At 39.9% G+C, this 13448-nt stretch overlaps 1 protein-coding gene across 12 annotated transcripts in view; it reads left to right on the top strand.

The window, feature by feature from the left end:
* Positions 1-13448, top strand: part of BBX (BBX high mobility group box domain containing) — a 140348-nt gene that overhangs the window by 64676 nt on the left and 62224 nt on the right. For 10 of the 12 annotated variants that reach the window (XM_059837209.1, XM_059837173.1, XM_059837182.1 and 7 more), the window contains 2 exons: positions 10653-10823; positions 12353-12595. The exons of the other annotated variants lie outside the window; for them this stretch is intronic. In XM_059837209.1, coding sequence (XP_059693192.1) covers positions 10662-10823; positions 12353-12595 — 405 coding nt within the window. In that variant the 5' untranslated portion in view covers positions 10653-10661. The remainder of the gene's footprint in view (positions 1-10652; positions 10824-12352; positions 12596-13448) is intronic. 12 annotated transcript variants of the gene reach the window in all.

Genomic DNA, 13448 nt, shown 5'->3' on the forward strand with positions numbered 1-13448 from the left:
TTTCTGGAAGGGAGAGACAGCAGAAGGGAGCAGGGACTGGGGCCAGAGTTAAAAGCTCTCTTCCCAGTTTGACCATGAATTTGATTCTGACCTTTTGTCTAAGAGTTTTCCTCTCTGTTAGACTCTTTCCAAATTGCAAAAGTCAGGAAGATAGCAATGTTCACACCTTTCATTAAAATGCTTTGAATTCAAGACAGAATTAATAAGATTGAAGCATTTTTACATTTTTCCCCCAGAGAATTTGTTTCTGCTACAGCTAACAAGTCTTTCAGTAGAAGAGTAACAAAGATGATGTTTGGTTTTAACTTTATGTTTTTAATTTTGGCTCTGTCTCAGACTCTGAGTTCTAATACTTTTTCTATAGCTGTAGGTGGGCACAGAATTATTTGTGTATTACTGTAGCTCTGGGAAAGTATATTACAGAAATAGAACCATCTTATTTTTAGGCTCTTGGAGGTTCATTGTGACGAAGCCAAGATACTTTCCTTGATTGGTTGGCTGCCTGACACAATTTTCCAGGTGGAATGGAAGCACATACAGGTGTCTTTCCGTACATATTAAGTTCAGGCTTTGATATGCTCTGCATGTTTCACACAGGTTGTCTACATGGTACACATGGCCGGTTTGGTGCTGTCTTGGGCACACTACTGCATGTGCATATTTTGCCATTTTTTTGAGATACCTGCTGAGCCAAATTCCTTTTACTTGGAGAATAAGAGGATATTTGAGATGGGTCACAGAAGACATGAAGTGATTGTTCCCATTGTGAGACTGCAATGTTAAGTTGTCAGATTTTGCTGAGTATTTTAAGTTTTGGGCCTGTGTAATATCACAGGTTGGGTTGAGTGTAAAGCAGAAACTTTTTGATATGGCACTGTGGATTTTATGCTTTATCCAGTGTGAGGAATGCTTGGAACATGCATTTTCTCCAGGATTTTCTTGTGTGTTTAGTTGGCACCCTACTTATTTACAGACTTCTGACAAGTCAGAATTTTCTCATGATAAGAAGTCATTGAGCTGTGCTGAAAAAGCTCTGTATAATGAACTGACATTTGTGCATTTTTTCTGTGGGTAAGAGGGATAAGGTTGGGGGTTTTCCCCCCCCTTTCTCTTTCAATTCTTTAGTTCTGAAATCAGCTGTTTTCTGTCCCAAATTCAGTTCATCAGAATGCTCAAACTTAGGCTTAATTAAAGTATCTATTTATCATTGAACGGTCAAGAGTCATATCATAAAATATCAGGAAGTGATAGAAATAACAAACTTTTAAAAAATTTTAAAGATAAGGAAAAGGGAAGGTTTATTTTTAAATTCCAACATGAAATAAAAAAATAACCACTAGATGGCACTTGAAAATTGTGTATTAATATAATACATTTGCTTTCAGAATCATTACAAGTGTTCATAGACCCAAAACATTTTCATGTGGATCTGCATAGTTCTGAGAGACAGTGATACCTCCGAAACTAGAATTAAAGTTCCTTTAGCATCTCTTTCTGTGATCAGACTAAACCACTGCATTAAGGAATCTAGTCTGAATTAAAAGCTCATTCCTGAGTCTTAAAATGCTGCCTTTAGCAAGATGATAAATACAAATGTAACTGATAAATGTGTGCAAATTAGTTTGGTTTCCACTTACTTTTAATGGAATTACAGAATTGCTTAGGTAGGAAAAAAACCTTGAAAATCATTTGAAGTCCACCATTAAGCCATGTCCCTAGTTAGTCCCTAACTATCACACCTACATGTCTTTTAAAAGACCTCCTGGGATGGTGACTCAGCCAGGTCTCTGAGCAGCCTGTTCCAATGCTGGACACCCCTTTTGGTGGGGAAGTTTTTCCTTATATCCAATCTAAACTTGAGGCCATTTCCTCTTGTTGTTTGTGAGATTTGTAGCCATTTGTTTTAGCAAAATTCTGCTCTTCTTGGCATTCTGTTTACTTACTTGGGTTATGCCTAATGTGAAATACAATGTATTTTGGCAAAGTGTTGCTGGTTTAAATATGGTCAATAGCTTGGAAATTAACTCAGAGTTTGGTAGGGAGGGGTTTACAGAGGAAGCTGACTCAGTAGGGTTCACTTCTCATTTTTGGCTTTACACACTTGCCCCTCTTGGTAAGGGAAGAGGATGAAAGGTGATTGTGACACTTTGATTCTGAAGAAAATATTTTAGTAGCCCAGAATTTATTATCAAGTCAGTCTTGTGGTATTTCTGTCAGTGAACATGGCACAAGCCCCTTTTATTTGAAATTTTTGTGTAGCCTCTTTATGGTGGTTTCTGAGATGCATAAGAGTTATATTACCATGATTTATAGGCTTTGTATTGGAGGTACACAAAGCTGAGTAAATACTTTCTGTAGCCATTAATTTGATTTTTTTCCATAGGAGTAGTGGATAGTAGCTGTACAAGGGAATGTTTAGACAAGTGCCTTAGCCTATTGCACTTGAATTGAAGAGAGCAGAAGTAGACAAAGTATAATATGGGGTTGTGCAGGGATATTTTATGACCTATTAAATATGTATTAAGGGAGTAATTCTTTCGTTTGCTCATACAGCTGTATATGGTTCCCCTGACACTGGTGGTAATTATGAGTGAATTTTATTATGAAAGCTCCGTTACGCACATGGTAAACCTTAGAATGGGTTACAGTAGTGATGGACACAGCTGTGCTGTCCTGGTTTTGCAGAACATGCTGGGACACAATCAACAAGAGGTGAAAAGGAGAGTTGAACAATTTTACCATTCAGCTGTGCTCCCCCTGCGATTGCTGCAGGAAGGTCTCCTCTTTGTGCTGCTCTGCACTGCACAAAAGCCCTTGGCTGTGTTTCTGCCATGACTGCATCCTACAGCAATTTGTATGCCTGCTAATCACAGGTAAAAACGGAGCTTTTCGAGTGGCAAGTCTAGGACATGTACATTTTTACTTTTTTTTTCTTTCATTCATAGGGTCTCATCCTCCAAAGGCTGTGAGCAGAACTCCAGGCCATCATTCTTGTTCACATAAAAGTCCAATTTTGACTATGACTTCTTACCTGATAGGCCCTTCAGTGAGGAAGCTGTTGCTGAACTGTGGATGCCCTCCTGGGAATGATCTGTTGAGAATGTCCATGCACTGAAATTCATTAAGTTTTTTGTGTGGCCATCTTACCTGTGAGCTCCCTGGCTCTAAAAACTCTTTATGCTGAGATTAAGCATTTAGTGACTTGCAAAGGCTAGAGAGCTAGAACTTCTGGCAATCCAGTTGACAAATCACAAAGACTTTCATTTTGCAACATTGAAATAATGGGGAATGCAGGAATGACAGCTGTCTTTCTAGAAAAGCTGCTCCCCATGAAGGCCTAGGTAGTCTTGCTTAGACAGGAACACAAAGCAGATTTTTCATGGTGTGCCCTCTCAGCTCTAACTTGCTGAAAGTCAGTCGTTTTTTGGATTGTGCTGTTGCTATGGTCTGTGATGCTCTGCAGACAAGCACTCATCTCCTGTCTGAGAGGTGGTTGCTCTTTACAGTCTATTCCATGAAAAGTGCTCTGCTGATAAATTACTCTGGTATCAGTAGAGGGCTCTGAAGCAGTTGTTATTATCTCCTCTCTGTGGGAGGAAGTATTGCAAAGTAGGTTGGGCTCTGCTGCCTCTGTTTTGAATTTCAGGCATTTATTCTGCTCACCTTCCCAAGTTCCTTGGTGCTCTCTCCTGCTGCGGCATCAAATGCAGAAACAAAAAGAAATGCTGCTTTGGAGCAAAAGGATTGCCAGAATTTCCAGCCTCTGTGGATTACGTCTCCTTTATCTAGGAGCAGAGCCATGTTTAGTAATGCAGGTGTCCCAGTGTGTTCCTCCCCTGGGTGAGTGACTTCACCTACACGTCCTGGAGGCCTTGCCCTGCTCCCCAGTTTGTGGTTCCTTTGCATTAGCGCTGCACAGAGCGTGCAAGGAGAGGGCCCCCTGCCTGCTCTCCCGGAGCTCCAGGCAAAGTAAGTTACTAGGCTAATAAACCAGATGCCTTGTTCTGGTAGATGCACAGGGTTGTTGGCAGACCTGCTGGTGATCCTTTAGCATGCAGGGTGGTTGGCACCTGGTGTCCAGAAAGGTGGTAGTTACCCTAACAAACGCTCGCCTTCTGCACTTTATGACCCAAACACATTGGCTAGCAAAGTATGTCACTGGAGCCTTGCTTGGTGAAGTAAGCATAGCTGTAGCCTGTGACTTACTGGGTTTCTGGTTTTTGTGTTCCTGCCTCTGCAGTTGCTGAAGTCTAAAATGAGTCCTACAATAGCAAATGTCCTACTGTAACTTAAATTGAAAACAACAAAATTCCTGTTATGGTTAGGACCTGAGTCTTCAGACAGCTGCTTTTATCTAAGTGACTCTAGGCTCCTGTTAATATGCTTCTGTTTGAGTAAAGATGTTAGTGATTTGCAGCCCCAGAACTTTTTCTGCAAGGCAAACTCTCAAACTCTTCCATCCATTCTTTCCCTTCATCTGCATCAGTGAGCCCCTTCACAGAGGCAAAAGGTGCTACAGTGAGTGCAGTTGTTTAACATAGAGTGTTTTTCATACTAGACAAAGCTTGCTTGATTTCTTTGCATTAAAAATGCCAAAGAAAATATTTCTTATTTTGCATGTCTGAAGGAAAAGAGAAAGAGTAGAGTTGAAGTTTAAACTCTATTGATTTGTATTATATGTTGCTTTTCTTCTTCTTTGGCAGGTATGAAATGGATACTTAAAAAAAAACCCAAAATTTAAAAAAAATGCTGTTGACATTTTTCTGTGATCTTGGGGTTTAATTTTATGTATTGGAGAACAAAGCAAGCAAGCAACTGGTATCTGAGTTTAAGAATAAGGAACAGTTTAAAATTATTTCTGAAGATGGAAGAGTATGTCATTAAAAATTAACTAACACTTGTAGCTGTGTTGCTAAGTGTTTCATGTGGTGACAGTCTCTCCCAAACCTCCACTGTCAAACAGGACCCCATTGAGTCTCAGCATGTCCCCCATTAAACCATCACATCTCTGAAAATTAGAAAGCTCATTAATGGCTTTCTGCTGTGAAGCAATAAAGAGTATATTCACTGAATGGTCAGCAATTAGTGCCAACTAGTTTTTGTCTTACATTATAGAAATATTCTGGTTCATTTATTCCAGAGCTAAAAGAAACTTATAAAAAAAAAAATAAAAACACTTTGTATTTGTGTAGGTGTATTTTCCAGCCACAATCTCCTTTTGCTTTCATGTGAAAATTCTTCAGCCCGCTAGACTGCTGAGAGCATGGACTCATTGCCCAGTCTCCTGCTTCCTTATTGAAACAGCTGAAGTCACTGACTCAATAGTCCCCAAAACAACAAGCTATTAGTGTCATCGTTCACTCCTCTCTTTTCTTATTAGCATTGTTTTTATCATGTAGTAGAGAACTTAGTGTAAAACAGAGCAGAAAGTGTGGAAAATCCACTTGAAACTCTGCCTTTGCTCCTTTGTATCAGTGATCTTCATTGACTAACCAAGAGCCCAGTTGGCCTCCAAGAAATGTGGGTTTTTTTTAACGTAACAGGAAATCTGAAATTTGTTTCCACTGTCCACGTGGAAATGAAAGTTGCTGAAGCTCAGATGTTGTTCTGTGGAGAATCTTCCAATAGGGAAGATACCATAGTCACAATCCATGGGGTTCTGCTTTTGCAGGTCTTGCATTTCTTTCTAACCTGTATTACAATATGTACCTTAGAGTGCTTGCTTTTGAAGACCTTTATAAGGATTTTGGTGTTTGTGGATGTAGTTTATCAAGTGTAGCTTATATAGCACATGTAGCATTCTCAGTGGCAGATCAACACTGAGCTGAGCTAGTCCCAGAATTAGTATTGCTGAATTAGTACTTGGTCACCAGTGTATATAAGGTTTTATAAATAACAGAGGAAGATAGTAGAAAAACAAAATTTACTATTACCAAATGTAATCAAATGCTTGTTGTAATGAATATTTTAAAAAATGAAGACTTGTAAACAGTTATGTATTTGAAATAGAAACAGAGGCAGTAAAAGCTAAATGTTTTCTCCACTGCTTTCCCTCCATCCACCTCTTTTCTTAAGGAATATCTTTTTTCCTCTGAAGCTCTATTAGCTACATATACATCCAAGAAGAGTATGATTCTTTGATTAGTGTTTCTAGGACCAGAAGGACAGCCGGTGCATATGCACACAAGAAAATTCCTAAATTTTTTGTACTGATGTAATATTTCTGTAATGTTTGATCTGTATATGCATTAAAAGTAAATGTAGAATGTCACCCTGAAGGTATCTTGCTGTCAATGGATCATGGATGTCAACCTTGACAGGTATCCTCTGGTGACATTATGAAGCATATGTGGCTTATTTTTAGGAAAGCTGTCCATACCTTTGTCTTGTCTTGTAGAAATATTCCTACTTTCTCCCCAGTGGCTGTCACTTCATTTTTGTCATCCTTAAGCTGAGAAGTAGCTTGTAAAATCTCGTTGCCTGGTTTTAGTAATTTTTACTCTTGCAAACTTCTAAAAGCCATTACATCTGCCTTAAAAAATACTTTCTATTTTTACTGATATCTGTAGAAGAAATTACTTCTTTTTTTTGTGTTCTTTTTCATAAATTCCATTTATTGCAAACTTTGCACATCGGGTGTTGTGTATCTTCTCTACTTTTAAGCCAAATTCTCTCAAAGATTTGTCTTATTCTGTGACTTCACATGGCTTGTTCTGTGACTTTCTATGGACCTTCTCAATTGCTAAGCTAAAATGTGTGCTTCAGTTCTGGTAGGGTCCAAGTCCAGCTCTTTTTTTTAAAAACATGCTGGTAGAGATGCTTGCCAGCACTTGAGGATCCCTGAAAGTGAAACAGGTGATATTTTTGCTTGCTTCTGTTTGCCAGCTTCCAGTCTGTCATATAAAATGAGGAGCTAACATGCTATTGACGATATGTCAAGGGGAAAAAAAAAAATCAGATGAATAAATAGAATCTTGAGTCAGGTAGCTGGATTCCATTGATGTTTTGCCATTCAAGAAGTAAATAATGCCAGTAAAACTTTCGCTGTCTATTAATCATAATCATACATGCATTCTGCTATATCTTGCCAAAAGGAAAATGTCCATGTTAGCTGTAATTTGCATTTGCCTGGATGTTTTTGTGGGTTTCTCTCATAATTATGTGAGTATGTTAGTATATGAACAATTAGGAGACAAATGCCCATGAAGTGCAGGCATAGTAAAGTAAAAGATGAACCAATCCAGAGGAAAACAAGTTTACCACACTATGTTGGCATCCATTTTTAACAGGAAAAGTCACATGTGATGTAATAAAGAATTAGAACATTTTTCATTATGCCAATCCTATATTTGACAGAGGGGCATCAGCAAAAAGTGCACCAAAAAAAGGTCTCTGGGAAGTCTCTGAAATATCTCTCTTCCTGAAATACAGGTCAGAACTTCCAGGGACCTGAATAAATAAATATGGGGAAAGAGGATTTAGAAATACAAAAGTATGTAAAAATAGAATATGACCCACTCTTAAAGGGAAGGAAATAATTTTATGTGTTTGTTATAAATTACTTCATATTTTAGCGGAAGAAAGAGCAGGCATAGAGGGTAGAGTATATAGCTTGACATACTTGAGAAGTGAGGGACTTCTCGGCCATGATGTAAGCATAAAGTTTGAAGTCTGTCTGTTGCCTCAGTTCTTCTGTCAGTGGGGTCAAACTCATGAGGGGTTTTGTTGTTGACCATTTCAAAGATTCTTTCTGAAGCAGAAAGAGTGACTGTGTTTTTCTGTGGTAAATAGTGCTTGTATGACAGCTGGGATTTGACTGACTCTGTGTTGAAAATGATTCACAATTCATTAAAACAACCTAATGAACGTCCCTTGGATTCCTGAATCTGAGTGTACATTTTTATTTTAGCACTAATGAGCTTTGATTAATTAATTTTAGTGGTGAGACTTTAATACCTAGCCTTCATGCAAGGAAAACAAAAAGTATTTTTGAGCTCAGCTGTGGTGAAGAGGTGTGAGAGCCCCTTAGGGGCAAGGTGACCGGTGCCTGGCTCTGTGGTCCCTTGCTAAACTCAGCACAGAGAATAGGCAGGGTCTCAGGGGTGATGGAGAACACACTAAAATACATCTAAGTCCTGTGAAGTCTTAGCTTGCTCATCCTTTTAAGGGCAGCAGGCAGAAAGGTGCCAGTTCTAAAGGCAGTACTGTTGTTGAAATAGCCCTGAGACTTCAGCTGAGCTTTGTAAAGAAGGATCATGGAGCACTTCTCAAACGTTAATTTAGTTTCACACTTACAAGGTAGAAGGCTACTAGTAGTACTCATCATACTTAGGACTGATTGTAGACAGAAGCCATATGTTAGCTCATGTACATGTGTATATGTGTACATGAGTGGTGAGGGCTGGAGTAGCTCTCCCTGTTGTACTGTAGTGTATTTAGCCTGCTCAGAAATAGGCCACATGCTTTATTCACTGCAGTAATAGGCAGATCTGTATCACTTAGCAATCTCTGAACAAATCTCTGCTGCCCACAGGAGCTGAGGTTCCTGCTTGAACATTAACTCAGCTTTGTTATTTGTGTGTGAAACTACCCCAAACAAAAGCAAATGGTGGTTCAGCATTTTAAAAAGAGAGACAGATGGAGAGCACAGTGCAGTGTGGTACATGGCAGAGGTCACAGTGAGATAAAAACAATTTCAAACATACATTTCATGATACTGGATTGTGACTTAATTTTCCACACTTTAATGGGGTTTTTTAAAGATAAAGTAGTTCATGTATTTGAATCTGTTTTGCAAGTCATGGGTGAAAATGTAGGTGAAATGGTGCAAGGTTATGTGCTGTATAAAACTCCCTGTAACCTACAGGAGTTGGTTACAGAAAATGAACAGAGGAGTGCGTGATATGAAATCAAAGTTTAAACATTTTTCCAGGCAGATGTGGATAGCAAAGTCTGTCACTTAATGGGACAAAGTTACCACCAAGTTACGTGGTTTCTGTAATGAGATGGGGGCAGGTGGTGCTGACAAGTGGGGAAGATCTAACTAACTTCAATATACGTCCAGGAAAATGCTGTTTTAAAATGTAGGTTAAAATTTGTGAACCTCCTTCCTTCAGGCTTCAGTTCTTCCTCCAGTAAGCAGTGTCTGAAGGTCCTTCAGCTTTCTGCACTCCTGAAGTCTGCAGGGGAAGCAGCTGCTTATGCACGTTTTCTGGTGATAGCAAGGACACATTGCCAAAATGCCAGTGAAGTTAACGCCTGGAAGAGATCATCCAAAACCAGAACTAGTCCTCACTAAATGTAGGAGTGTGGCTGGAGCGGTGCAAGATTTGCCCCAGAGGTGGCACAGTGGCTCGGGCAGCTGGCCTAAGTGTGGCAGCTTTCTCGTGTACCCCTGCAGGCTGAAACATTAGTGTTGCACCAGGCATCTTACAGAAAGCAGCATCCTAAAATGCACTGTGGCCTTGCAGTTACAAGGTTTGATTCTTTCTGTGCCCTGTTCCTGAGAGTCAGCAACACAGCATCTTCTGGCTTTGCCTATGGAACCAGGGCTTAGTGCTATTGCTTTATCCTGCTGGTGAGAAACTCCTGTGAGACTACATCAAATTTATTGGCTTTATAAAGATGTAGCTGGCTAACCACTCTTCAGTTTGTTTTGATGTTTGTGTTGTTTTCTTGGAAAGCTAGCCATGCTCCTGTCAGGATTGCCACTGATACTACGCTATGCTAACAGAAGGCTACAAGGGACCAGACTCTGTGCTAGCAGCACTTGCTGTGTGTTTCAGTACTTTGATGTGATGTGCTGGTTTTATTTGTTTATATATATTAATTTATCCCTTAGTTGGGTAGTAAATCTCTTAACTCAAACCTTAAACTGGTACTTTGGATGTGTTAAGCATGTTTTTTTACTAAGAGGTAGTTCTGAGGTATTTTTTTGATACAAATGCACACAAAACTAAATAATTTGTCTTCACAACTAAATATTATTTGTCTTCTGCGTGCACTTGGCTCAGCACATGGTTTTTGTTTCCTGTGCAGTACTTTGAAAATGTCAGCATAACTATCTCTCATTGTTTGCTTCAAATCTGTTTATTAAAATTCACTTCTCTTAGGGACTCAGATTTCCCTATTGCACCTTTTAATGGCACTGGACAAATCCTAGCTTGTGGTATCATGGGGCTCTCCATCAACACTGGTGTATATAAGTGCATGATTAGCACGTGAGTTGTTGGCAGTATGTTCCACTGTGAGAAAGAGGGATGTCCTGATGTTGACATTTGTAGTGGCAAAATATGAAAAGCTGCAATGGATATATGTGTGAGACAGCTGTGGAGTCTCTCACTCATTTGGCTAGTGAAGAACTTCTCTACCATCCTTCAGACAGGGGCACATTTGAGAGCTGGATTAGCTGGCATCCTTACTTCAAGCTCTTAAATTGTGTATTGGTAGTTAATCTAGGCATTATGTGGAAGTGTTAAGATTGCATAAAGTACATCCATGGTTATGTTGATAATTGGAATAAATCTCTATCTAGTATCTTGCCAGAAAATTCTGAGAGTCTTGCATTGGTACCTCATATATTTGCCACTGCTTTGATGGTCATTTATGCCTAAAGGGTTTGTTGTGAATTTATGAATATTTTTGCATGGCAGGTCACAGTAATGAAAGGCAGTAGTAGGAATAAGGATCACTCAACAGAAGGTGAAGGAACTGGGAAGCGACCAAAAAGGAAGTGTCTTCAGTGGCATCCCCTGCTTGCCAAGAAACTCCTTGACTTCTCTGAAGAGGAAGAAGAGGAAGAAGAAGAGGAAGATATTGATAAGGTAGATTTAATTGGATGCTTTGACCCAAGATGGTTAATGGTGGATCAGATTCTCCCTAGCTGTGTTTTATATTTTGTGTTGTCTTGTTCTTTTCTGTGAAGAAGCACAGCCAATAAAAAGTGATGTGATGCGGTGCCCATAAGGTTGTAAAGGCAGGTAGTGACACAAGAAAGTGAGTTGTTGATCATGCCTTTAAAATAGTGGAGAAATTTTTGTAGATTGGGATAGTTTTGTCTGCTTTGTTTTAATAATGTGTTGCACATCCTAATCTTGATTGCTCAAAGTGGGGTTTTGATATTCTTTTTTTTTGATTGCTTATTTTAGACATGACCTTGGCTTGTGCTTGATGTCTGCTTCTAGTGGCTCTGAAGAGCATACCAAACTAAAAGTTTTTGTTCTTCTTTGTTAAAGATTAAAACTGCAAAGATTAAAAGGGAAAAAGAAGGAAAAAGCTGTCTACAATTTTTACTATCATTGCATGTGCAATTCAGTTTATCCTCCAGAGTACTGAGTGCACAGCGGAAGTAATCTGTCTCTGGTTTGACACTTGGTATTTTGATATTGTTCAATGGCGCTGACCCTACTCTTTTTTAATGCCATGTGGCACCTCACACTTTTCCAGTTAGACTCATTCTTCTCTGTAACAAGAAGTGGGAACTGTTTATGCAGATGTGATGATTCCATCATGTGGATGACATTCATATCTGTATCTCCTTGGTGCCTTCCTAAGGCAGGAATGGAAAGGTCAGTGTTGAGGAGACTGCCTTGGGCCTTTCGCTGAGAGGGTGACTTTGACAAGGATAAGCAAGAGCCTGATTCTCTGATGGTGCTTTCTGTTGATCTTACAGGTCCTTTCACAACATGGTATAAAATAGCAGCGTCGCAGTTAGGTAGGAGGTGATTTTCTGTCTCATGCAGTAAGTTCTGTGGCTTGTCCCTTGTAGGTATACTAAGCCAGCCTGTAAGTGGAGTATGCACATTTTGGCAGTGTACTCTGTTGAGATTTGCCCTCTGCCTCTGCTGGGCAGCTTTGTGGTGGCTGCTCTGCTGTGCTGCTCATAGGCTGAGCAGTGACCAGCAGGAAATGGGGAAACAACAGACAAACTAACAAACTGTTACCTATTCCTCCTTGTGTGCTCTGTAGTTGTGAACATGAATAATCAAAGTCCAAGGTAGCTCTGGTTGCCTCATCCCACTTAGATGATTTCTAGGATGTCAGAAGGAGAGTAGGAAGGATCTTGTCCCTCCAGCCCCTTTAGGACTGTTAGTAGAGAATGGTCCTCAGCTTAGAAATTTTTCCACTTGGAAGTTGGCGTTAAATCTTTCAGAGAGCATGAATGAACCTGGGACTGTCAGGTAAGGAGGTTTGATGTAGAACTCTGCACTGTCTGGATGCAATGAATGGCCTTTGGAGACAGCTGTGTATATCCATGTGCCTCTCCCTCACTCCCATGCAGCGCACACAGTCTCAGTCTTTGTGCGAAACACGGATAACTGAGCTTACACCCCTTCCCTTTTGGTTCTGCCAGGTGCCGCTCCTTGGCCCTGATGGTTTAGAGCAGGATGCTGATGAGACTGAAGATGACGAGTCGTCAGAGCAACGAGCTCGCCGACCAATGAATGCGTTTCTCTTGTTCTGCAAACGCCACCGCTCTCTTGTGCGGAAAGAACACCCTCGCCTCGATAATCGTGGCGCAACCAAGATCTTGGCAGATTGGTGGTCTGTTCTAGATCCAAAAGAAAAACAGAAATACACTGACATGGCCAAGGAGGTATGTTCTGTCTGAATGGTGGATGTAAAGGGAGTTCATTATGTATTGTCTTCTTTTCCTCTGTGTATTAAGTGTTTTCTGTGGGATCTTTCTCTTCTCTCTGTTCCTCAGCTTCACCATGGGATTATGGGGCCCAGAGCAGCCACTGTTCTTGCTTTATTTCACTTGATCCTTTGGACCAGAATGGAAAGTGATTGATCTGTGTACACAAACTAGCCTGGTTCCGGTAGTCATTGCTATAATTATGTTCACTTTGTGATTGTATGGCCTGATAATCTCTGCAGTACAAGCATTAACACAAGGATAGTGACCATTGTAAACACTAACATACAGTTCTGTGTCAGCTGACTAGTGATACTATGCATTCTCTATTGGTGATGCCAGCTACTGGTGGAGCAAACCAATGGCACAGTCAAGAAATGTAGTTCCTTTTTACCTTTGATGCTAATGAATTAAAAAATTACTAGTGTTTCTTGAAGTACATTCCCCATTAACCAGTTTCTGATGAAGCAAGATTTGGTGAGCCCAATATCAAGTCAGATAACAGTACCTAATCAGAGTCCATTAACCAGGAGCAAGGAAAGGAGATTTATCTCTATTTCACAAAGTATCTTTATGTCAACCTAAAATTCAAATGAGCCTTTTTAAGAAATAGCTTTCTTGATAAACTGTTGCCAAGAAGGCTGTGGTTATTGATAGTAGAGTGAGAAAAACATAGCCAATTACTTGGGCTAATAACCTGACCCCAAAACAGATCCCTGTGACTACCTTTATGATACAGATTGTGGGTAACCTTTGAATTCAATCTTAATAAAAATAAAGAAGAGCAGTGAGAAGGAAATACAGCTCTCTC

The sequence above is a fragment of the Haemorhous mexicanus genome, chromosome 2 (assembly GCF_027477595.1).
Source record: "Haemorhous mexicanus isolate bHaeMex1 chromosome 2, bHaeMex1.pri, whole genome shotgun sequence".
NCBI lineage: Eukaryota > Metazoa > Chordata > Aves > Passeriformes > Fringillidae > Haemorhous > Haemorhous mexicanus.